General features: G+C 37.6%; 1 protein-coding gene across 1 annotated transcript; it reads right to left on the bottom strand.

Moving 5' to 3' along the window:
* Nucleotides 1–243: 243 nt before the first annotated feature.
* Nucleotides 244–26508, bottom strand: LOC306851240 (uncharacterized protein). Its single transcript, XM_079387400.1, has 25 exons — nt 26404–26508; nt 25433–25537; nt 25208–25324; nt 24761–24859; nt 23326–23430; nt 23098–23214; nt 22651–22749; nt 21266–21355; nt 19322–21124; nt 18338–18511; nt 18079–18257; nt 15576–15601; nt 15331–15437; nt 12864–12920; nt 12605–12712; nt 12242–12358; nt 11906–12028; nt 11551–11667; nt 11292–11408; nt 10202–10312; nt 6550–8358; nt 6066–6239; nt 2853–3026; nt 2329–2507; nt 244–1961 (listed from the first exon to the last, which is right to left on the bottom strand). Coding segments are annotated over exons 2-25 (6054 nt in total). The 5' UTR covers nt 25483–25537; nt 26404–26508; the 3' UTR covers nt 244–1959.
* Between the last annotated feature and the right edge of the window lie 391 nt (nt 26509–26899).

Below are 26899 nucleotides of genomic sequence, written 5' to 3'. Positions count from 1 at the left end.
CCTCCTTGAAACCTCTGATATCTGCAATGAATGTGCCAGTTTTTGTCTGTTTTTCATTTCTTATGTCTCACAATTTCCATATGATTATGAGCGCTTGCTTAAGGGCTCGGCCCATCAAAAGAATGGTTTCTGAGTTCATAAGAGACCTGTGAAATGATTGCATGCAAATGAAGATCAGATCAGATGTCTCATGTACAGTGTGTGTGATTTCTGCCTCTCATCAATTTTTTTTTTTTTTTTTTTGAGATTTTAAGTCAGAGAAGACCAAATGGAAAAAGACTTGCACACTCATTTCTTCCATCTGTCCATGAGATGAAACTGAAGGTGAAAACAAACATGTCATCCTCCACTGATCTGGGTAAAATGTACTCACTTTTTACACCGATTTTTAAAAATGTATTTCTTTTCTCAGGGACAAAAAACAACAACAAAAAAAAACTATTAAAAGAGATTGAGTGAAAATTGCATGCAAATACAGATGCTTGATCCAATGCAAAAATGTGCAAACATTTTTATTTGCTATAAGTAATCTTTTGAAACCCTTTAAAAAGCACTTTTTCATCACAAACAATATAAGGTCATTTTCACACATTTTTTGTCTAGTTATTGAATAAGGAAATAGCATTGCTTTGGAAAATCATAATTATGGGATAAACAGTCATAATTATTATATAATCAGTCAAAATTACTAGATAACACAATTCATAATTTAAATAAAAATCAAAATTATGACATACTGTTGTAATTGTTAATTTAAAAAGTCTAAATTATGACAAATAATTGACCAAATTTTGAGAATTTTAAATTGAGATTTTTAAAAAAAAAAATGGTCATAATTATGAAATAAAAAGACTATATGGTGACAAAATTCTGAATTATGACATTATGAAATTAATTTGTAATTATGAGATAAATTGTTGAAATTTGACCATGTCATAATGACTTCTTATCTTATAATTCTGAAATTGTTTAGTAGTAAGTCACATAGCATCTCTTCTGCTGAATGAAAGTAGGAGCTGCACAGAAGCTTGAAAGGAGCTTTTGCATTAATCTGCGGTTGAGATGACAGTCTGAGGTTTGTATTTTTGATGAACTCTGGGATTGAGTTTAAAACTGCTTTCATTTTTGTTCACTGGACCGTAATCCTCTAACCCTGCTTTCTTAATCAAAACTGGGAGTTTTTAATCTAGCGTCGCACAGCGCAGGATTATGGATCTATGACCTTGTGCTGCAGCACAGCTGTTTCCTCCTCAGAGCAGCTCTCGGTATTGTAGCGCTTGTAATGTCTCGAATAATCAGACTCTTCATATCTTTCTCTGCATGTGTGATGCGAGTTTTTTTTTTAACGTATGTTTAACTTAAATGTTATCAGTGTGTCTGTCCGTCTTCTCTCTGCACGTTTAAAAGCTTTAAATGGTTCTCTATGATAGGGAACAATAAGGCCCCTTGTATGTATTTAAAAAAAACAATTCCTAAAATACTATGACAACAAAACCCACCATACTTACAATATTATACCTAAATGTATGGTTTTGCATAAGTGGGGAGGAATGTAATTATTGTGACAAGTGGGTTCTTATTAACTGGAGAGTCACAATGGAAATATATTCAGTTGTAGCTCTAAAATGTACATTGTTCATTAACTAATATAAGTCGTAAAGTATGTAAAATATTATAAAATGTCAAAAGTAATTGAAACTGACCCAGAAAAGCGATTAAATATGAATAGCTTTGCTAATTCTTTAAATGCACATACTGTAATGGCAATAATAATGTTTTTTTTTTGGATCATCACTTTGTCAAATTTGTAGTGTTTTCCGCCCTCTGCTGGTAAGGCAGAAGAATCACAGTTCTTCACTGTGTTCAGTCTCTGTTGATTGTGTGACTGTCTCTGAAGTGGCTCCTTATTCCCCATCAGCTGATCCAGAGGAAACTGGACTGATGTCTAAATACTGAGAGTCCTATAATAAAACACACAGACAGTATGAGACATTACTGCTGTCACATCACATCAGCAGATCCATTTCAGAAGAAACGGCTAGAGATATTAGGATATTCATATTACAGCATATTTTCAGAGATATTAATGAAAGACGGCTCATAGATTAATAACGGTAAATGACCAACAACTTTCTCTTTATCAATTACACACAATGTAAGAGACGAAAATATTCATTTTCAGACATCACAGAATTAAACTCTTATTAAATACAATTTAAAGTACAGAGACTAAAGTTGAACTTAGTTATTACATTCTCCAGCTAAACACTTGTTCGTTTATGTTAGCCTGTTAGTCTATTTAAAAGCTTTAAATAAAAATATACTCACAATAGTATAGTTCCACCAGTTTACAACGTGGATCATCCTTTAGATCAGAAAGTAACTGCACTTCAGAACATCCTAGGTTATTCTCAGACAAACTAAGATGTCTCAGGTGTGAGGGGTTTGACCTCAGAGCTGAAGCCAGAGCAGCACAACCCTCATCTGTGACTCCACATTCTCTTAACCTGTAGAGAATGACACAATGTGAATTGTAGTTGAAATGTCTGTAGTTTGTTATTGACTCTGGTCTCAGCGCAGGGAGGAGACTGCCACATACTGCTGCTGTTTGAAACTTGTGTGCTTCCGAACTGAACAGTTAAATAAGATTAGTAACTGTGTCATGTTAGGTGTGTGGCAGCTTATAAACTGAATAGTATTATGGTGAACTGAATAAAGACATTCGAGGAGTAATGACATAATTTGTGCTGAGATTTAGTATGTAGTACTGAACAATTATTTTATTGGCTAATTTTAGAGTTTACATTAAAGAACACGTCTTACTGAGGACAAAAACAGAGAAATGATCTTACCACAGTTTCTCCAGTTTACACTGAGGATCTTTAAGTCCAGTACAAAGAAGCCTCACACCCAAATCTCGTAGATTATTCCAAGACAGAACCAGTTCTCTCAGGTGTGAGGGGTTTGATCTCAGAAATGATGCCAGAGCAGCACAACCTTCAGCTGTGACACCACATTCCCACAACCTGTAAAGAATAATGACATACTCTTCACTCTCTCGGTTCAGATTAGTGCTGGGTGGAAAATTATAAATAACTATAATTCATGCAAATATAATAAATAATTAGTAGGTAAAAGACTGGCAGGTAATTCTGGTTTCAAATTCTTTCAAATTCCAGAATAAAACCTGCTCTGGAATAGGGTAGCCATGTAGCGTGACTTAAAACCAAACAACGCCTACATGAGCTGTCGATTGCAGCATTGGTAGAGCAGGCTGAAACCATTGGAAGCAGATGACTTGGCTGGAACTGGTCTTCCGGGTGCCACGTTTCAGTCTGCGGCTGACGTTGAGATGGCAGCCATGCTTACCCAGGCAGCTCAGAGAATTGGGCTTGAGTGGATTCCCCCACCCCGCCCTGAGCACTTTTCTGCTGGATGATTAGTTCTTGGGGTCCGAGCACAGCACTCAGCCACACTCAACCCCAGACAGATCTGATAGATCAGTTTTCCTCACAAAAATCCTCCCATTGCCCCTGACCGAGGCTCCCCTCGGCACGGACGCACTTGCATTCCCCCAAGTGAGCCTCAGTTCACAGACTCAAAGTCAGGGAGGACATGGTACTGGTCCTGATGGTGGTGCTATTTCAACCACAAGGAACCAGGTGCTATTGCCGGTTCTCAGTTGGTTCGACTGGCGAGCCCTTTAAGAACCGGTTGCATTTCCACAGGGTAGAGAGCCACCACAGAGCCAAGACTTACGTCACTGAATACGTTTCATCTTTCGTCTCACTAGCGCGGCCACGCAGACAGATCGATCGATAGGCACACAACACACCAAAACACAGCGAGAGCGATCCAAAAGCATAAAGAGCAGTCTGCTTTCTAGTCGCTCCCGCAGCACCCCGATGCCTCGCACCGAATGGGATGGGACGAGGAGGAATTCAGAGGGCTTTCACCCGCAGTAGTGAATACTATTACACAGGCTAGGGCCCCCTCTACAAGGTGGCTATACGATCTGAAGTGGCACATTTTCGTTAACTGGTGTTCATCCTGGGGGAGAACCTGCAGAGATGGTAGAGGTGGTGTTGGATCAATCCTATCCTTCCTTATTGCCTCTATGAAGACTGACAACCCAACTGTGCACATTTCTATCAAGAGGATGGGGGATCTGTAAGCCCTCTCTGTCAATGAAATGTGCCTAGAATTTGGGCCAGCAGACTTACATTGTCCTAGGCCCTGACCAGGATATGTGCCTAAGGTTCCCACTTCCCCCTTTAAGGACCAAAGTGGTGACCCTGCAAGCTATCCCTCCTGACGAGGGAGACCCAGACCAGTCTTTGCTGTGCCCGGTGGAAGCCAAGCACATCTATCTGGAACACACACAGAGTTTTAAATCGTCTGAACAGCACTTTGTCTGAGGACAGCAGAAGGGGAAGGCTGTCTCCTAACAGAGAATCTCCCATTGGATTGTGGATGCGATTCTCATGGTTTATCAGGCCAGAGGCTTACCATGCCTCTTGGGAGTGAGAACTCACTCAACCAGGGGCATTGTTGCTTTGCCAGCTTTGGCAAATGGTGCCTCACTAGCAGACATTTGTAGAGCTGCGGGCGGTGCTACACATAATATATTTGCCAGATTCTATAATCTGTGAATGGAACCAGTTTAATCCAGAGTTCTGGGTACTAACACCTGAATTCAGATGCCTGGTAAGGTGATAATGTGTGCATCCGAGTCCAGATTCAGGTCCTTCTTATAAACCCTGGACTACCCTCTCCATCAGTCAAGCGCTCTCATGCACCTTGTTTTGTGGTGGAAGTCACTGCAGAACCCATTAAGTATCCCTCAAGTGAACTCTCATATTAGGTTAGTGCTCCATATATTGTGACTCCCTATGGCAGTCCCATATGTGTATCTTCCACTGCTAAGTTTCTAGGGACTAAGGGACTCAGTGTTTCCCTGGGACAGACTGTTGCTCTGTCATTAGGTACTGTGATTGACTGTTCTCCCCTTAGGTGGAGTCAACCACAGAACCTACCCTATGTAGTAATTTCTTTATCAAGTCTATTGGATGCATCTCCACATGTCAACTTCCTTCGAGTAGGATGTGGTCTCCATAGTGTTCTTTTCTCACTTGAGGAAGTGAACACTTCCCAACAACCAGGTTCAACAGCTGCTGAATTTTTATTAGTATTTCTAAGCAGAAGAAAATACTTTCTGCTGAGATGAACTCTCCCAGATGTCCAAGGTGAAACACATGATCAAACTTCTATAAAAACACGCTTCTTCAGCAAGTGTCCATTATAAAACACTTGCCAGACATGCGATCATACTGAAATGTGCTCATAAAGCTATCAGAGAGCGCACATACATGGTTTGTTTATTTGCACACTAATAATAACGGACTCGCACGCGTCTAATAATGTAAGTTACGATTAATGTATGTCACTTACTGACTGTAATCGTCTTTACCTCCATTACAATCGTCATCCATCAAAACTGCACTGGTAAGATACTGGTTTGCTTTATTCAGCCCATACAGACTAGTCCTGACTTCATATTTCTTCTTATTAGCGGTATGTTGGTTCCGACCAATCGCTGCACAAGTTAAGGTTACGCATGATGGCGAAAGCACGTTAGTGCTCCGAGAACCCATAGAGATTGCATTGCAGTGCCTGCAGTTTAAAAAAAAATAAAAAATCTTTGTATGGAAGTCTATGGGAACACTCTCAGTCTGACAGAAATCGCCGAAAAAGGGGCGGTACACAGAACGTGACTCGACGCTGATTGGACTATATTTCCAGAGGCAGAACAAACAGTATAGAAGAGTGAAAGCTAGCGTAACACTGTGATTGCATGTGAAAGAAAAACAAATCTCTTCCTTTCGCGCTTGGTGGTGCGTCGCCCGATTGCCCTAATAGAGAAACCTCCGCTGCATGTTAGTAAAGAGGAGTTCATGTGTTCAGTCATTTACAGCTCAATCAACTGAACTCAGCAGCAGAAAGAGGCAGAACGCTAAATATACTTTACTTTGTGTTTCATGTGTCAGAGTCAAATATGATCTTACCACAGTTTCTCCAATTTACATTGAGGATTCTTGAGTACAGAACAGAGAAGCGCCACACCAGAACTTCCTAGTTTATTCCAAGATAGATTCAGTTCTCTCAGGTGTGAGGGGTTAGATCTCAGAGCTGAAGCCAGAGCAGCACAACCTTCATCTGTGACTCCACAATCACTTATGCTGCAGAGAAATTAAAATTATACTTGTAAACACTATGAACTGAAAACAAAACCAATAAAATAATTTGCTGCAATAAACAATAACTTGCAATTCCAATGTAATTAATTCGTTCTATAAGAAAAACCCACAGACACAGATCTATTTCTGAATTTATTATCCATGTTTCTATTTGAATTGAATCAATATTTATGTATTAATTCATTTGTAACTTAAAACTTTTTTAGAACGGTAGAATTGAAGATTTATGAGCTTTAATTTTGATTTTCTTAAAGTTTTTAAAAATGAAGTCATTGTTTTCAGTGATACTTACTGAACTAATCTGGATTCTTTAATCACAGGCAGCAGCTTCTGAAAAACTTTCATATTTTCAGCTTTACTGCTTCCTGCAACAAATGTCTTGAGATCAAACACATCCAGCTCCTTCTCTGATGTCAACAACACAAAAGCTACAGCTGACCACTGAGATGAAGAGAGTTTGACTTCCTTTATAGTTCCAGATCTCATATACTGCTGTATTTCCTCCACTAGTGAATGATCACCCAGTTCATTCAGACAGTGGAACAGATTGATAAATTTCTTTGGAGAGTGACTGCTCCTGATCTTCTTCTTGACATAGTCAACAGTTTCTTCATTGCTGTCAGAGCTGCTTATTGTCTCTTTCATTAGTCCTTGTAGGAGAATTTGATGAGAATCCACAGACAGACCCAGAAGAAACCGCAGGAAAAAGTCCAGATGTCCATTTTTACTCTGTAGTGCCGTATCCACAGCTCTCTGATGTAGGTCTGATAATGAAACATGTTTTGATAAACTGATTTGAAACCAGTCCTTAATTTTAGACAACAAACTATGTTTGGTGATTTGGTTAAACACATTTCTGTTATGGATTGTACAGGAGAGGTGCACATATAGAGCAGCTAGATGTTCCTGAATGCTCAAATGAACAAAGCAGAAGACTTTCCCCTGATACAAGCCAAACTCCTCTCTGAAGATCTGAGTGCACAATCCTGAGTACACTGATGCTTCTGTCACATCAATGCCACACTCTCTCAGGTCTTCCTCATAGAATATCACATTGCCTTTTTCCAGTTGTTTGTATGCCAGTTTCCCCAGTTTGAAAATCATCTTTTTGTCTGTGTCCTTTTTCTCGTTGTATTTTGTGTCTTTGATGTTAATCTGTGCCATCAGGAAGTGTGTGTACATTTGAGTGAGAGTCTTGGGAATCTCTCCACTCTCTGCTTGACTCAACATCTTCTCCAGAACAGAGGCTGAGATCCAGCAGAACACTGGGATGTGGCACATGATGTAGAGGCTCCTTGATGACTTCAGGTGTGAGATGATTCTATTGGCCAGACTCTGATGACTGATTCTCTTCCTGAAGTATTCCTCCTTCTGTGGATCATTGAAGCCTCGTACCTCTGTCACTCGATGGACACACTCAGAGGGGACGAGATCAGCTGCTGCTGGTCTGGAGGTGATCCAGATGAGAGCAGAGGGAAGCAGATTCCCCACAATGAGGTTCGTCAGCAGCACGTCCACTGAGGCTGATTCACTTACATCACACAACCTCACATCGCTCTGAAAATCCAGAGACAGACGACACTCGTCCAGACCATCAAAGATGAACAACACTTTATATTTGTCACTGGATATTTCCATTTCTTTTGTTTCAGGGAAAAAGACATGAAGCAGGTCTGAAAGACTGAGTGGTTTGTCCTTCATCAGATTGAGCTCTCTGAAAGGAAGTGGAAATATGAGCTGGACATCCTGATTCTCTTTCCCTTCAGCCCAGTCCAGGATGAACTTCTGCACAGAGACTGTTTTTCCAATGCCAGCGACTCCCTTTGTCAGCACAGTTCTGATGCGTTTGTCTTGTCCAGGTAAAGCTCTAAAGATGTCTCTGCATTTGATCGGTGTGTCCTCTGTTGCTGCTCTCCTGGATTGTGTCTCAATCTGTCTCACCTCATGCTCATTACTGATCTCTCCACTCTCACTCTCTGTGATGTAGAGCTCTGTGTAGATCTCATTCAGGAGTGTTGGGTTTCCATGCTTTGCTGTTCCCTCATAGAGACATTCAAACTTGTTCCTCAGATTTGATCTAAATGTGTTGAGGACTTCATGGCTGTAAAATGACATGACCACATTATTTCACTTTAGTCATGATAACAATTTGAATTATTTAAAATACTTATTAAAGAGCTCTATCATCAATACTCAACCTCATGCCATCCCAGTTATATATGACTTTCCTCCTTCAGATGAACACAAATTATGATTTTCAGAAAAATAATCCACTTCTTAATTTCTTATGAAGCAAAATGAAAATTAGGTGTGTGTTTAGAAATTTAAAATACAGTGTTGTGAAAAAGTGTTTGCCCCATCCTGATTTCTTTTGTTTTTGTATATCTCATACTAAAGTGGTGGACTATCTGAAAAACACTGGCATCCATGAAAGATCCTATTCAAATCATAAGAGTAATTGCACCTCTGAATGGCTCAAAAAAAAAAAAAAGTAAAATTATAGTTTTGGAGTGGCTTAGTCAACGTCCTGACCCAAGGGGCGTAGTTTTGGTTTGAATATTGGCGGGGTTGAAGTGTGAGCTGTTTTAGTGGAGTCCATGTTCCCTCATAAGGTTTATTTATTTGTTTGTTTACATATTTATTTTTGTAAAAAGTTCTTTTGTGCTATTATCCACATGCAAAGTTGGTTAATAACACAACTTCAATAACCATTCAATAACAACTTCAGTTAACCATTAGCCTACTTGTTTACATATAGCCTATATAAAGTATTTTACATTACTTAGCCACTTTTAGGCTATTGTTTGACAGAATGTTGTAATTCATCATGCAATGGGAAGTCAATTTAACATTTTCTTATATAGATGTTTATTTCTTACCCCAGCTGATCAGGCTCTTAATGATTTAATCTATGCCATCTCTTGGAATATGTGAAGGCCAAGTTACACATGGCTCTCGATTTTGACTTACATGCTCTTATAAAAAATGTACCATAGTTCTTAATTGTAGCATTTGTTATGCCATTACTAGGCCAATAATGACTTTTTAAAAAAATTATAATTTATATAGCATTTGTTATGAAAAACAACAGCCTGCACATTTAGCAACAATAGTTACAACATAGCACGGTTGTAATACTGTATAAATCTATAGGAAAAGTCTATTCCCTTAACAGATTATCTATTATAAATTCTACAAATTAGACAAAATATACCACAATAAACAAACCTACAATAAAACGTCATGAATTCTAGTAAAAGCTGTCATTAGTATTCAAAAATATTTTAATATAGGCCTGTGTTGGTGCAAGATTGCTTTGTCCTCTTTTCATCAGTCTTTTTAGTTTATTTGCCTTTTTTGACATAACGTTCGACTTTCTCCATAGCATTTTAAAGTGTCAATTTCTCAACAGACTTCAAATAGATCGCACATTTTACCTCCAGCTTCGTGATAGGAATGGCTCATACAAATCTTATCACACTTTTCGAGCATGCTGGTGAATGCGCACAGAGTATAATAAGAGTTTCAACTGATTCGTGCGGTGCTCATGCACAATTAAAACAACTTCGCTTCAATCATATTGTGCTGATAAGTGGTTCGTTCGGTTCGTACATCAAGCTAGCGCTCATAACAGTGCCTAAGGAGAGATTTAAATAGTTAATTAATAGCCTGATTCTAGGTTTCCATTAACCATGATATAAATATTTGGGGGGTTGTACTTGTATATATATAAATATAACTAAACATATTAGTGCTTTTAAACTAGCAGTTAATTCTCATGAGGAATGTAATACAAATGATGCTTTTTACATTATGTACTGATGTAAAGATCTAAGTTTATGTAACAATGTCAGATGAGGATTTAACAAGCATGCTCACCAATGTACCGTGTTGTGCACCACAAATAATGAGCAATAAAACATTTAAAACTTTACAAACTGTACCTGTGGCCAGTGTTTCCACCACTGAAACATATTTGGTAATCCAGTGAACAGTCACTTTTCACAGGCACACGGCTGGGTAACTTTGGTAACTGGAAGAGATGTTTTCTTTTACTGTGAACACCAAAGTAAGATTTAGGACATTTTAATGAACAGTAAATACATTTGCATAGAAAATCCAAAGTAATATTTACTTTTTGTTTTGTCATCTAATTAACTGATGCAAAAAAAAAAAAAAAGCAGAGAGAAACCACTAACAGACTTGTGCAAATTGTTACCACTAGTTTCTTCTTTTCGAGTTATTCAAAATGTCTTTGTATTCATCCGATAAAGCAGTTGTTAGCATACTACATCTGTGTTGAAAACCAGTGGCTTGTAAGTAATTTCTTTCTCATATTAACTTATAGGCTGATGTTTCATTTTAAATATGAGCGCTAGAACTGTGAACTTTGGTTGAGCCTATGCTTTTTGTTCCTCTCTTAGCCTTAAATATGGTAAATTCGATTTAATGTAATTAATTATTAATTCATAATTGTGCGTTGGACATCAGTTTATATCTACAGACTGAGGAATTATTGTTTGAATTAAGATGGTTTGTAATCGCTGTACAACCTATACAATAATGATTAACTTTCCATTACTGTATTTGTGATGGTAATGTTACCTTATTTTGCTTTTGCAGAAAGACGATTGTAAGATTTATTTGTTTTATCCTTACCTTTATGTTTTCTATCAATGTTATTGTTTTTTTCAGATATGTTTTAACAAGATCAGTATGAATCCTTCACAAATTATTTGTATTAATGTTAAAAAAACAAAGTAAACATTACTTAAATTTAAATAAGACCATTATTACCATTTAAAATTATAGTATTCTTATAAACAAAATTTTTACAAACAAAGCGAGTCAGCAAAGTCACCTTTACTTATACATATGGTTAAATTTACTAGCAATTTCTGAGTGAAAATTGTTTCCTAGCTTTTTCAAGGAATTAATTACATTTATTATAAATGATTGATCCATGCACATGATTATTTAAAAAAAGTGCCCTCGTAATCTTTAATCAAATTGTTTACCATATGTTTACAGTACCTGGTGGCCGATGCTGTGTTTCCATCATTAAATCGTAGTGGAGGATCCATAGACTGATCGCTCTTCATAGACACACAGCTGGGCTCTCGTGATCCTGCTCTTTCATGATGGCCAGAACTGTAACAGAAGGCTTATATAGGCAGAAGTGCAAAGCTGTGTCCAGTACTAAGTGCTTTTGTGTGAACAGCACCTTGAACATTATACACATTATGTCATTTGTACGTAATACATTTAGCATATGTTAGTAGAAATATTGTACCTGCTGCCAGATGATGTGTTTCCAATGTTAAATCGTAGTGGTGGATCCATAGACTGATCGCTCTTCATAGACACACAGCTGAGCTCTGGTGATCCTGTTCTCTTATGCTGGACTGAACTGAAGTAGTTTAGAGATAAACAGCAATTTTATAATATTCAAACATCATGTCCTAAGTTCAAGGAGAACAGAAGGCTCACATAGAGAATTACAAAGCTGTAGTGCTTTAGTCTGAACAGCACCAGGAAGAACATGAAAACATTTGATGACAATATAAACTCCAGCACATCATTCACATTATGAATTTCCATCTCAGTGTATACAAAATACTGGTTCCGTATGTTTGCAGAAATATTACCTGTAACCGCATCCTGATGGCATGTTTCTAACGTTAAAACGTAGTGGTGGATCCACAGACTGATCGCTCTTCATAAACACATAGCTGGGCTCTTGTGATTCTGTTCTCTTCTGATGGACAGAACTGTAACAGAAAGCATACTGTATATAGGCAGAAGTGCAAAGCTGGATCCTGTATTAAGTGCTTTTGTGTGAACAGCACCAGGAACATGAAAAAAATATATATACATCAAAATATAAATGGCAGTACATTTATTCACATTATGAATTTCCTGTCATATTCTATAATGTGTACATAATACAGTCAGCATACAGTATGTTAGTAGAAATATTGTACCTGCTGCCAGATAATGTGTTTCCATCATTAAAGCGCAGTGGTGGATCCATAGACTGATCGCTCTTCATAGACACACAGCTGGGCTCTGCTGATTCTGTTCTCGTATGATGGACTGAGCTGAAACAGTTTAGAGATAAACAGTAATTCTATAAAGCTGATTTTATAATATTCAAAGAAAGCATCCTAAGATCAGGGAGAACAGACGGCTTTACATAAAGCAGAAGTATAGAGCTGTATTCTGTACTAAGTGCTTTAGTGTCAGCAGCACCATGTACATGAAAACATCAGATGAACATATAAATGGCAGAACATATGCATATTCTACAATATGTACAAAATACCATATGTTTGCAGAAATATTACCTGCGTTTGTTTCCATCATTAAAACGTAGTGGTGGATCCATAGACTGATTGCTCTTCATGGACACACAGCTGGGCTCTGCTGATTCTGTTCTCTTCTGATGGACAGAACTGTAACAGTTAAAAGACACAGCTATATCAATAAATGTAACGAATACTAGCATATCTTTACTTAAATAGAGTCTCTGAGACCCATGTGATTTCTCTGATATTTACTTTACAGGTGTGTCGTCAGGTATCATTTTGAGTCTTTAAAGAGTACCTGATTCCAGGACAAGAGTCTCCATCACTGGATGTCTGTGTGTCGTCCATATTGGAGCTGCAGAGGTGGATCAGACAAGTCTGATCTCTTACACATCCATCCACAGTTTAGTCCACAGAGACTGCTGTTACTGACAGTCTGATGACTTTTGAAAATGTCTACTGTACCAGTCATTGAGAAATGCATGTAACCAACTGTAAAACAGAACAAAACAAAACAAACTGTAATGCCACATCCAAAAATCCTCTGACTGTTGCATAAAGCAGGGTCCAGAGACTCCAGACATCCATTTGGTTCCTATTACACACATATGCAGATGTAAGCATAAATATAATTACAATTCTAGTAAAAACGACCTTTTCACTCGACCACAAGTTCTCATCTACATGGAGATATGTCCGGTTTTGAAAATATTATGTAAATTAAAATGATCAGAATATTCCTTGGCAAAGACGATAACTTTAGATGAAGTTTGGGAAAAGAGCGTTTTAAAGTAAGCCCAAATGTAGGAGTCCACACTACACAAATATTAAAATAGGTATGCTTATAAACAGACCCAATTTACTTAAAGGTCAAAGACTAACTTTATGATTCTGTAAATGTCTTTCACAGGATATATAAAGTAGCTACTTACAAATACAAGCAAACTTCATGCATGCTTTGGTCTATAAAACGATAGACTTTGATACTCACTCTTTCTGCTATTTTGTTTGGCAATTCGTGTTGCAGTTCTTTTAGACACAAAATGGCCCCTGAATGAACCTACTTTCACTTTAGTTAAACCATTGCAGGAATGAACCACTGCAGAATCATAGGCGTGCAATAACATTTCTGACGATTATTATTCACATTGGGAGGTAAGGCACAGGGGTCGGTCAGTAATTTGATTTCCGTATAAAAAATAAGTCTGTTTTTTGGTTACTTATTAATATATATATATTTAATAGCTTGATTTTTCATATGAACTGCGGAATGTAGTATGCATGACTCTCGATAGCCAGAAGGGGGAGATATTTTCTTACTTGTAAGATTTTGGAGGATGGGGGGTTCAGTGTAAAAGTTTATGATAATTAAAAATATGCATACTAATGGTAGTTAATGCAGCAAGTAGATTTATTTATTATGTGTGCACCATTTATACCAGTCATGTTGTATCAGTGGTTTTAAGAGTTTTAAGGTAATATAAACAAAAGCTGTATGCATCACATCATGTCCAGAAAAGACAGTTGCTTTTTTGTTTTTTTATTGCTGAAGGCATAGATAAGACATAAACAGGGTCACATACTTAGTATCCTGTCAATGATCACTAGTTGTCTTCAATATAATTTAGAAAAAGTACAAGAGTTTGTGTGTTATTAGATAAGAGTCAGATTGTGTTTGTCTGTGACTTAAATGACGATCAGCTAATTTCAATTAATTTCTATCTTACAACTGATAAGGTTAAACAAGTACATGTTTACATACATTATGATTGCACATTACACAGTGTATTAATTGTTACTGTAAGATTTATAATGTGAATTTATGCATTTTTACAATGACATATTGTTAGTTCATATAGGGAAAAAACACCTTTGAAAAGACAACATCCTTCATGATTACAGCATTATTATATTTTCAACTCTCATCTCTAGAGTTCCATCAACAACACAGTATTAACAGTCTTGGCATGTTTCTGATAACTTAGATGTCATACAAAATGTCACAAATGACACAAAATGTCCCACACACCAGAGCTGGGCTTAACGTAGCTTGTCATCTACTGAAGCAACACCATAGCACTGCTGAACTACGTAGTCAAAGCTTGTGATGCTGGAGATCTATCGCAGCCAGATGCTCCATGCCTGGACATTCTGCTTGAAATTGGCTTTCTTTTTGGTAGCGAGCATAATGTCATCTGCATAGAGAACTGTCCATGGCACTGGCTGCTGTAGGTCTAAAACAGACCTTCACAAAAATGAATAGGAGCGGAAAATCTGGATTCACAGGAATATGGAACTCCTTCATTGTTCCAGTGGTTGCCTGCACTGTTTTTTGGTTCCTCATACAGCAGCTTTACCCGTTCGATGAGTTCCTCAGGAACTTCATGGGTTTTTAGTGTATGCCAAATGGCTTCATGGGAACATGGTCAAATGCCTTTTCAAGGTCGATAAAGGCAGCATACAGGGTTTTTTTTTTTCTCTCTATGCTTCTGAAACGAGCCAGGTGGAGTGATTGTGTCAACTGTCCCACAGTTCTTTACTGTGAGGTGTACAATGTTGTGAATTCGCTTATCCAGGATTCATTCAAAAATCTAAGAGAGCAATCAAATCAAGTGCAATTGAATTGGCCGGTAGTTGGCGCATTCAGCCAGGTTGCCGTTCTTCTTCCAGATTCAAATGATCGTGCTGACCTCCCAGTCGACAGGTGTCTTCTTCGAGAAAAGAATTTCTTCAACCTCGTTGAAGAAATGTGCTAGCCACTAAACCGAATTCCAGCATTGTGACACACATCTGCTGGAAAATCATCTGGCTCAGTTGCTTTACCCAGCTTCATTCTCTTCACCACTTTGGCAACTTTGTCTGCTGCACTGGACTGAGAACATATTATATACAGTATTTTATACACATATACAGTTACTAATATTTCACACACTGTATAGCAGGGGTACAGAACTCCTGGAGGGCCACAGCCCTGCAGAATTTGGTTCCAACCATGCTTCAAGACACATACCGGCCGTTTGAGGTCGCATTTGTAGGCTATATGTTAATATAGTCATTAACATCTATGAAACCATAATTATGAATCAATTAATCTGTATTTAGTATGTATACCAAAATACACAAACACAATACATGTTCACTGTCACTGCTTTTAGTCTTTGTTTCTAATGCATGACCCTGCTCAGGAGAGTTTCTAAACAATTGGGCAAATTCCTTACTTCAAAGTGGAGAGAGGCTGTCCGAGTGGCATATTATTCTGTAAGTGTATGGGGACGGAGTGGGTGTGGATATTGGTTTTGAAATTTAGGGTCAGGGAAAGATGAGAATGTCATCGGATAAATTCTAAATGAAAATACACAGACAGTCACTTTTGTAAAATCAGACAGTCATTTTAAATAATTTTAATATAAATTTTTGTATTTTAATACAGATCAACTGTAAACAAGCCAAATCTATCTGTTTCTCACATATACAAAAAAAATAAAAAAAAAATGGCAAGAGCTGAAAATTTAAACGTAATAAATTTTCTTGACTGAAAATCATGCACAAACCAGGCTGAAAGGAAAAATGACATGCCAATTTTAAACGAGCTTTCATTATTATATTTCGTTATAATATGCATTATATACATTATAAATGACTGTACAATTACAAAATAAACAAAAGGTGCATTATACAGTGAGGAATGTAAATAGCATGTTTATATTTGGCCAATGACCATAACAGTGCAAATGGCATCAGGAGGTGAAATGTGCAGGGGTGGGCAAACTTTTTGAATCGAGGGCCACATCAAGAAAGGGGCCCTTCTGTGAAATCCAGGCTAAAGTCTCAAAACCTAATTATGAGATAATAAGCATCAAAGTTTGATTTATACCATTAATTTCACTATAATTTCTATAATAATCTTTGACATGGCTTTATCTTTTAATATTAAAAGATATATAAAGGTTATATTTTCACAGAATGTTCTTTACCTTATGAAGGATGATTTTATGTAGAAAACAGTAAATCACTAAAAAATGGCTTCAGCTGGGTTTTCACATAGAGGGTCACATATGTGTATGACAAATGAAACTTTGATTTCTTTTTTTTAATTCTAAATTAACATTCACTTACTACTGTACTATATGGCCTTTGTGTATATATTTAAATATGGCCATCATTAGCTTGACTGTTGATGAAACGGTAACTCTTTACTATAAGAGTCCATTTGTAACTAACTAATATTGAAAAGCTGTATAATAGAAGTATTGTTCCTTGTTATAGTTTGTTAATTTCAACATTTACGGATATTTTTTAAATTTTGAAGTTGCTTTTATTAACATTAAAAAACTATGAACTAACTTTAATGATCAATATTTAATTAATATAATTTTTTTTATTCATTTTCAAAGTATGGTTCAATCCTTTTTTTTTTAAATAGGGCACTATTTTAGTTTCTGTTCAGTATCGGTTGATAAATCGGCATGAGTGTGGTCCTAGCTATTGGTATGAGTAAAATCCAATATCGGTCGACCTCTAGCTGTAATGAGAGCATGCTTGTTCCTAAAGCCGTATAGTCGTATTGGGAACATGCTTGTTACTAAGCTGTAGTTGGGAAGGTTACTTTGGAAATGTAGTAGGTTACAGATTACTACCCTATTTAAAATGTAATAAGTAGTGTAAATATTTCAATTACTTTATTAATGTAACTGATTACATTTGGTTACTTTTTGATTACTTTTCTAAAACGGATTTCCGCTGATTGCAGGGCACATCCCTCCTGGATGCAAACATACTGGAGACACAGCAGCGAACAACAAATGCGTTAAATGCACATGTAATAACATACACAACAAAAATGCAAAGCAATTCTATTAATACATCCTAAAACAGTCTCTTCACTCTTATATTACAGCCAAGACAATCTGCTAAAACCTTAATGTCCAGTGGCACCTTATTCCACTTCTGTACCCCTGAATGAACAAATGAGCTCTGCCTGTAAAGTCCTACACATAGCGTAATTTCAGGAATGCTACTTTTCTTTCATTTGGCAACCATGCAAGCCATATCCACCTATTCCTAAATGTATAAACAAGGATTATAAAATTACACTAAGAAATCAATAAATTAAAAAGGTTAATAATTTGGTAAAGTAACAAATCACAGTTCATCATTGTCTTGAGTCTCTGTTGATTGTGTTACTGTGGGTCTCTGTAGCGGCTATTATTCACCATCAGCTGATCCTGAGGAAACTGGACTGACGTCTAAATACTGAGAGTCCTACAATAAAACACACAGACAGTCATATATGAGTATGAGACATTACTGTGCTGTCACATCACATCAGCAGATCCTTTTCAGAAAAAAACAGGCAGCGATATGAATGAAAACACATCACATAATTAAACTCTTATTAAACAGTTTAAAGTACAGAGACTCAAGTGGAGCTGAATTAGTATCTTGTATTCTCCAATTACACACATACTAGGCCTGTTCGTCTATTTAAAAGCTTCAAATAAAAATCCACTCACAATAGTATAGTTCTGCCAGTTTATGATGTAGATCACCCTTTAGATCAGAAAGTAACTGCAGACCAGAATCTCCTAGTTTATTCCCAGACATATTCAGTTCTCTCAGGTGTGAGGGGTTTGATCTCAGAGCTGAAGCCAGAGCAGCACAACCTTCATCTGTGACTCCACAATCCCTCAATCTGCAATGAGCAAACACTGTTGAACAACATCTTCATTACGTAGAAAACACCAGTGTATCATGTCATTCAGATTATTATACCCCAGTTTCTCTAATTTGCAGTGAGGATTCTCCAGTCCAGCCGAGAGAGCAGTCACTCCAGTGTCTCCTATTTTATTGTGAGACAGATCCAATTCTCTCAGGTGAGAGGGGTTTGACCTCAGAGCTGAAGCCAGAGCAGTACAACTTTTATCTGTGATATTGCAGTCTTCTAAACTGTAGAGAGATTGAAAGTTTTTAAGTACAATAAATTTAACCCAGTAACAGTTAAAAAGTACCTCTTGCGGTGATGCAACATAGATCAAGTTGACGGATATCCCATAATATTGCACCGCAGTTCCAGGGCCTTAATTTTCCTAATCTATTTCAGATCTAATTATTTTATTCATAAATATCATATGTGTGAACTGATTACTTTGATAGTTATATATTTAAATTACTTCTTCAGGGAGGCAAACCCATCAGAAGTGAAAAAAATGAGTAATAATAATTGTATTTACTAATAATAATATTCTTGGCTGTCTTAAACTCTTTGCTTTTAAATGTTAAACCACAGAATTTTACGGTATGAAATATCCAAATATGATGATCAAATCTAGAAAAATCTGCATTTGTTCACTACTCACTGCTGTGTGTGTGCACTTGGATGGGTTAAACGCAGAGCACCAATTTCGAGTATGGGTCACCATACTTGACAATACGTCACGACTTTACTTTTTTTTTTACTTTAGAAGAAAGACTTACAAACAAAGGCTGTGATTATAGGCTATGTCACAACTACCTCTCAAGTCACTGGAAGCGTGGGTCAGCACTAACAGAGGTCCACAGATCCCACAGCACAACTTTCTGACCGATACATTTGTTGTGCTTCATGGACTTTTGACTTGTTTTGTAGACACGGACCCCCCCCCCCCCCCCCCAACCCCCCCACCCAGACACAGACAGAACCCCCAACCTCAATAATTTCCCGCATCCCTGCTTTCAGTAAAATGTTTTGATAGTGTAGAGATCATCAGTGTTACTTACTGTGCTGATCTGGATTCTTTAATCACAGGAAGCAGCTTCCGAACAACTTTATCTGAAGTATTTTCTCTTCTAACAAATTTATGCAGCTCAAAAACATCCATCATTTGCTCTAATGTCAATAAGACAAACAGTAAAGCTGACCACTGCAAAGAGGAGAGTTTGGTTTCAGCTAATTTCCCAGATTTCAAATACTGCTGTATTTCCTCCACTAATGAATGATCACCCAGTTCATTCAGACAGTGGAACAGATTTATGATTTTTTGTGGAGCGCATATGTTCCTGATCTTCTTCTTGATGTGCTCAACTGTTTCCTCCTTGCTGTTAGAGCTGCTTTTTGTCATTGTCATTAGTCCTTGTAGAAGAATCTGATTATTGTTTACTGACAGACCCACAAGGAACCGCAGGAAAAGATCCAGATGTCCATTTTTACTCTGTAGAGTCTCATCCACAGCTCTCTGATGCAGCTCAGATAATGAAACATGTTCTGATGAACTGAGTTGACACAAGTTATTATCTTTAGACCGCAAACTATGTTTGGCGATTGGCTCAAACACATTTATGCTGTGGTTTGTGAAGGAGAGGTGCACATATAGAGCTGCTAGATGTTCTTGAACGCTCAGATGAACAAAGCAGAAGACTTTCCCCTGATACAAGCCAAACTCTTCTCTGAAGATCTGAGTGCACAATCCTGAGTACACTGATGCTTCTGTCACATCAATGCCACACTCTCTCAGGTCTTCCTCATAGAAGATCAGGTTGCCTTTCACAAGCTGCTGAAAAGCCAGTTTTCCCAGTTTGAGGATCATGTCTTCATCTGTCACGTTCTTCTCATAGTCCTTCTCATGTTTGATGTTAGTCTGAATGATCAGGAAGTGTGTGTACATTTGAGTGAGAGTCTTGGGAATTTCTCCACTCTCTGCTTGACTCAACATCTTCTCCAGAACAGCGGCTGAGATCCAGCAGAACACTGGGATGTGGCACATGATGTAGAGACTCCTTGATGACTTCAGGTGTGAGATGATTCTATTGGCCAGACTCTGATCACTGATTCTCTTCCTGAAGTATTCCTCCTTCTGTGGATCATTGAAGCCTCGCACCTCTGTCACTCGATGGACACACTCAGAGGGGATGAGATGAGCTGCTGCTGGTCTGGAGGTGATCCAGATGAGAGCAGAGGGAAGCAGATTCCCCACAATGAGGTTCGTCAGCAGCACGTCCACTGAAGCTGATTCACTTACATCACACAACCTCACATCGCTCTGAAAATCCAGAGACAGACGACACTCATCCAGACCATCAAAGATGAACATCACTTTATATTTTTCACTGAAAATGTCTATTTCTTTTGTTTCAGGGAAAAAGAAATGAAGAAGGTCCGAAAGACTGAGTGGTTTGTCCTTCATCAGATTGATCTCTCTGAAAGGAAGTGGAAATATGAGCTGGACATCCTGATTCTCTTTCCCTTCAGCCCAGTCCAGGATGAACTTCTGCACAGAGACTGTTTTTCCAATGCCAGCGACTCCCTTTGTCAGCACAGTTCTGATGGGTTTGTCTTGTCCAGGTAAAGCTCTAAAGATGTCACTGCATTTGATCGGTGTGTCCTCTGTTGCTGCTCTCCTGGATTGTGTCTCAATCTGTCTCACCTCATGCTCATTACTGATCTCTCCACTCTCACTCTCTGTGATGTAGAGCTCTATGTAGATCTCATTCAGGTGTGTTGGGTTTCCCTGCTTTGCTGTTCCCTCATAGAGACGCTCAAACTTGTTCCTCAGATTTGATCTAAATGTCTTGAGGACTTCATGGCTGTAAAATTAAAATTTTAACCACATTACATATATAAAACAGCAGAAGTCTAATGAAGGGAAACATTACAATTAATAATCATGTCATCATGATTATAAACTATATGATGAATCTTTGCAGCATCAAGACCTTGTATTTTACCTGACACTTTCATCAAACTCTTGTGGTTGATTCACAGACTCATCATATTTCATTTTCTTATGGACTGGTTCTGTTACAGCTGGTCTTCGCCTTAAAACAGCATAAAGTAAATAAACAGTCAGATGCTTTGAAGATGAAATGTTTACTAACTGAATAATTCTGTAAACAGTTTACTTGCAGTAATTGTATTAGAAATATGTTAAATAATTTAAAGTGGTAATAAAATGCTATCCTTTATATGTGTCCAATCACTATGTAGATTGGCTGCCATAAACCCCTGATACAGTGACCTTAACTGGATTATTTAATGAAAAACGGTTTATAGTTGGGGTGAACATAATACATTTTTTTAATAGTTATATTTAATGGGTCACACTATGCTCAGTGCGAGGACCAGACCAAATCTCCAGGTTCTCTTATGAGAACTAGGGTGAAAAACTTATGTGCACCCCTGTTTATAGTTATTATGATTAATAAATGTAACTTTATTAAATATTAATCTTTGTTGGCTGCCATTTAATAAAACCATTAAAGGGGTCATCGGATGCAAAACTCACTTTTACATGTTGTTTGAACATAAATGTGTGTTGGCAGTGTGTGTACACAACCACCCTAAAATGATAAAAATCCACCCAGTGGTATTTTTTTAATCTTTATAAATTTTTCAAATCAGGCCATTCTCAGCTTCTTGTCAGTGTGACGTCACACCAACAAAGGCCTCTCCCACGATAGTTGATTGACACGGCCGTTTTAACTTAGACAAGCCATAAATGAGCTGAGTGAGCTGTAAACAGTCCGACCGCCATTGTGTCGACTCCGGTGCAGGGGAAGACAAGAATGCCTCCTAAGCAACTGAGGTGTTCTGTTGTTGGATGTAATAATGAACATAGCAGTCGTCATTTACTCCCGACATCTGACCCGCTGAAGACGCAGAGGATTAACATTACTTTCATTTTTGAAGGAAATGTGCCCGGCGATCTACATAAATGCATCTATGTTCGCGTGAATCATTCGAGATCCAGCTTCACCTACACCAGAAGTGAGTATAAGGGTTTTTCATGCATTTTGCAAATTTTCTTAATAATGTGCTAGTTAGCAACTTTCGCGGCTAAAGTAAACATTACGGCTTGTCAGCCCACAAAAGAGAGGGGCGGGGTGAGCAGAGCTCATTAGCATTTAAAGGCAAATGTAACAGAACGGCTCGCTCTAAAAAGGGCTGATTTTGACAAGCTAAAAGGGATGTTTTTACACTACCACTGAGAAATTTTAACCAAAGTATGTTGTAGACTTCTCATTAAGACCCTAAAGAATCATATCAACTTGTGGAAAATGGGCATATGATGACCCCTTTAAGAGACTGGTCAATACCATAAGAAATTGTGTACCTGTCTCCATCCTTCAAGTATGGTGGAGGATCTATAGACCAGTCACTCTTCAAAGACACACAGCTGGGCTCTCTGCCTGATCTTTTCTGCTGAACTGACCTATAACAGAACAGAGGTTACATTTAACTCTTTAAGTTACCATATATTCACCCTTTATGATGTGAATCCATGAGCAAAAACTTGCGAATGCAGAACTACAGAACTGGAAGTCACAGATATTATTCCCAACACATGTTCGTTTACTAATTATTGTGGCTAATTTGATAATATGTTCAATTACAAATCAGGTTTATGTTTAACAGAACAGATTTAAACCAATTTCCAAAATTACAACTATTTAATGAATGTTGACGGGGTTTTTTATATTACTACTGCTATTTTATAAAACCATTAAGAGACTAGGAGAGACCAAAAGAGGTCATGGTAAAACCATAAGCAACTGTGTACCTGACACTTTTCCGTTTGTCTCCAGCCTTCAAGTATGGTGGAGGATCTATAGACCAGTCACTCTTCAAAGACACACAGCTGGGCTCTTGCGAATCTGATCCCTCCTGCTGGACTGAACTGTAATACAGCAAACAAGACGGCATGGCTTGGTGACATCAAACCAGAAAAAGTGTATTAACAAAGTAAAAATGTTAACTTTTGATGTCATGTTGTCTTTAATGAGAGTACCTGCATCCTGAAGAAAAATCTTCATCTTTGGTTTTGTGTACTTGACTCATTCTGTCCTCATGAAACTGCAATGGTGTCTGATTAGTCTGATCTCCCGGACTCTGACTGGAAATAACAGAAACACTGATTCAGACACATTAAACACTATCACAGTAATTAGGTTAGAAATTTAGCTATGTGGAATGTTTATGAACCTGGATGTATTTATAAATGTTGCTATTGAGTAAACCGAATTTAGTCTTCAGAAATTCAGACAGGATTTAGTCAGAACACACCACATTATGTGAGTGAAAAGGCTTGTTTGTGAAAAAGACTGAAGGAATGGATTATAATATGTTCTTGAACAAGTCAAGTTCGCTTCTGATTAACTGGTCTGAGCAAAGATGCTTACAAGTAGTTTCTACCATTTCCTGTTTTTGACTAATTTTTTTTCCTGTTCCCCCCACCACTACGGTTTACTTGGTATGATCCTTTATCACGCCTACAATTTTTTTCGTTTTCTTTTTCTTTGGGGGGGGGGGGGGGTTGTTTACAATGAGTGTAGTGTACTACTGCTGTGTACTATTTTTATGTATTATTAAAATTTGGTTATATTCTGTTGTTTTAGTTATAAATATTGTTTTATTGTTATATTTTTTTACTTTAAAGAACGTTTCACGACGATTAAGTTTCAGGTGGGTGAGGATATAGGCCTAAAGTTACATATCTATGGGCTACTTTAGGATATGTGGCGTCAGCAACACACGATCGGAAAACAACAAAAACAAAACATTAAAGGTGAATAATAGTCTAACGATGCAGTACAAAAATTAGCGACGATAGTTCATAGTTTTAGTGATTATATTCAGGCGCGTTAATATCAAACCCTGCGACCTTCAGCTGCTTTCGCTTCGATTTTATTTTACACAGGCTTACACCATTTTACAAATGACCAAATATAGTAATCACGGGAGTCATTTACTCCCGACATCTGACCCGCTGAAGACGCAGAGGATTAACATTACTTTCATTTTTGAAGGAAATGTGCCCGGCGATCTACATAAATGCATCTATGTTCGCGTGAATCATTCGAGATCCAGCTTCACCTACACCAGAAGTGAGTATAAGGGTTTTTCATGCATTTTGCTAATTTTCTTAATAATGTGCTGGTTAGCAACTTTCGCGGCTAAAGTAAACATTACGGCTTGTCAGCCCACAAAAGAGAGGGGCGGGGTGAGCAGAGCTCATTAGCATTTAAAGGCAAATGTAACAGAACGGCTCGCTCTAAAAAGGGCTGATTTTGACAAGGTAAAAGGGATGTTTTTACACTACCACTGAGAAATTTTAACCAAAGTATGTTGTAGACTTCTCATTAAGACCCTAAAGAATCATATCAACTTGTGGAAAATAGGCATCCGATGACCCCTTTAGGTCAATACCATAAGAAATTGTGTACCTGTCTCCATCCTTCAAGTATGGTGGAGGATCTATAGACCAGTCACTCTTCAAAGACACACAGCTGGGCTCTCTGCCTGATCTTTTCTGCTGAACTGACCTATAACAGAACAGAGGTTACATTTAACTCTTTAAGTTACCATATATTCACCCTTTATGATGTGAATCCATGAGCAAAAACTTGCGAATGCAGAACTACAGAACTGGAAGTCACAGATATTATTCCCAACACATGTTCGTTTACTAATTATTGTGGCTAATTTGATAATATGTTCAATTACAAATCAGGTTTATGTTTAACAGAACAGATTTAAACCAATTTCCAAAATTACAACTATTTAATGAATGTTGACGGGGTTTTTTATATTACTACTGCTATTTTATAAAACCATTAAGAGACTAGGAGAGACCAAAAGAGGTCATGGTAAAACCATAAGCAACTGTGTACCTGACACTTTTCCGTTTGTCTCCAGCCTTCAAGTATGGTGGAGGATCTATAGACCAGCCACTCTTCAAAGACACACAGCTGGGCTCTTGCAAATCTGATCCCTCCTGCTGGACTGAACTGTAATACAGCAAACAAGACGGCATGGCTTGGTGACATCAAACCAGAAAAAGTGTATTAACAAAGTAAAAATGTTAACTTTTGATGTCATGTCTTTAATGAGAGTACCTGCATCCTGAAGACAAATCTTCATCTTTGGTTTTGTGTACTTGACTCATTCTGTCCTCACGAAACTGCACTGGTGTCTGATTAGTCTGATCTCCCGGACTCTGACTGGAAATAACAGAAACACTGATTCAGACACATTAAACACTATCACAGTAATTAGGTTAGAAATTTAGCTATGTGGAATGTTTATGAACCTGGATGTATTCATAAATGTTTCTATTGAGTAAACCGAATTTAGTCTTCAGAAATTCAGACAGGATTTAGTCAGAACACACCACATTATGTGAGTGAAAAGGCTTGTTTGTGAAAAAGACTGAAGGCATGGATTATAATATGTTCTTGAACAAGTCAAGTTCGCTTCTGATTAACTGGTCTGAGCAAAGATGCTTACAAGTAGTTTCTACCATTTCCTGTTTTTGACTATTTTTTTTCCTGTTCCCCCCCACCACTACGATTTACTTGGTATGATCCTTTATCACGCCTACAATTTTTTTCGTTTTCTTTGGGGGGGTTGTTTACAATGACTGTAGTGTACTACTGCTGTGTACTATTTTTATGTATTATTAAAATTTGGTTATATTCTGTTGTTTTAGTTATAAATATTGTTTTATTTTTATATTTTTTTACTTTAAAGAACGTTTCACGACGATTAAGTTTCAGGTGGGTGAGGATATAGGCCTAAAGTTACTTATCTATGGGCTACTTTAGGATATGTGGCGTCAGCAACACACGATCGCAAAACAACAAAAACAAAACATTAAAGGTGAATAATAGTCGAACGATGCAGTACAACAATTAGCGACGATAGTTCATAGTTTTAGTGATTATATTCAGGCGCGTTAATATCAAACGCCGCGACCTTCAGCTGCTTTCGCGTCGATTTTATTTTCGACAGGCTTACACCATTTTACAAATGACCAAATATAGTGATCACGCAAGTTTTGTTTATCGACGTTACCTTTGATACTTACTTTTTGTGCCATGATAACGTGGCGCAGTTATTTTGAGGAAAATGGCTCCTGTAACTTACTTTCACTTTTGGCTTGTATTGATGTCAACATGGAAGAACCCATTTTTAGCCTTAGAGGGGGTTTTTTTCCTAGTCAATGTAGGATGTTTTGGTGAGACTAAAGCGGTATTTAATAAGCTTCTAAATGGAAAAATAGACTATATTAGCGAACAATTGTGTTGGATAGAGCTATTTCTCCTGCTCATTGGAACACAAGCAAATGCTGAAAGACAGAAGCAACCAATCACAGACAGCGTTCGCTGATGACGCATGGCTCAGTCACAGTGCTTGTTCAAATAGAGCTGCGTTTCCCAGAAGCATAAACATTCTAAGAAACCATTGCCACATTATTACATTACATATCATTATTACAATATATAAAATTAATTCTGAAAAATGCATCACGATTTATACACAAATATGAAGCTGCAATAATAATCAGAAATGTTTCCTGAGCA

This window comes from Barbus barbus (assembly GCF_936440315.1).
Source record: "Barbus barbus genome assembly, chromosome: 31".
NCBI lineage: Eukaryota > Metazoa > Chordata > Actinopteri > Cypriniformes > Cyprinidae > Barbus > Barbus barbus.
The sequence above is the reverse complement of the archived record's forward strand: the minus strand, read 5'-3'. Positions and strand labels throughout refer to the sequence as shown.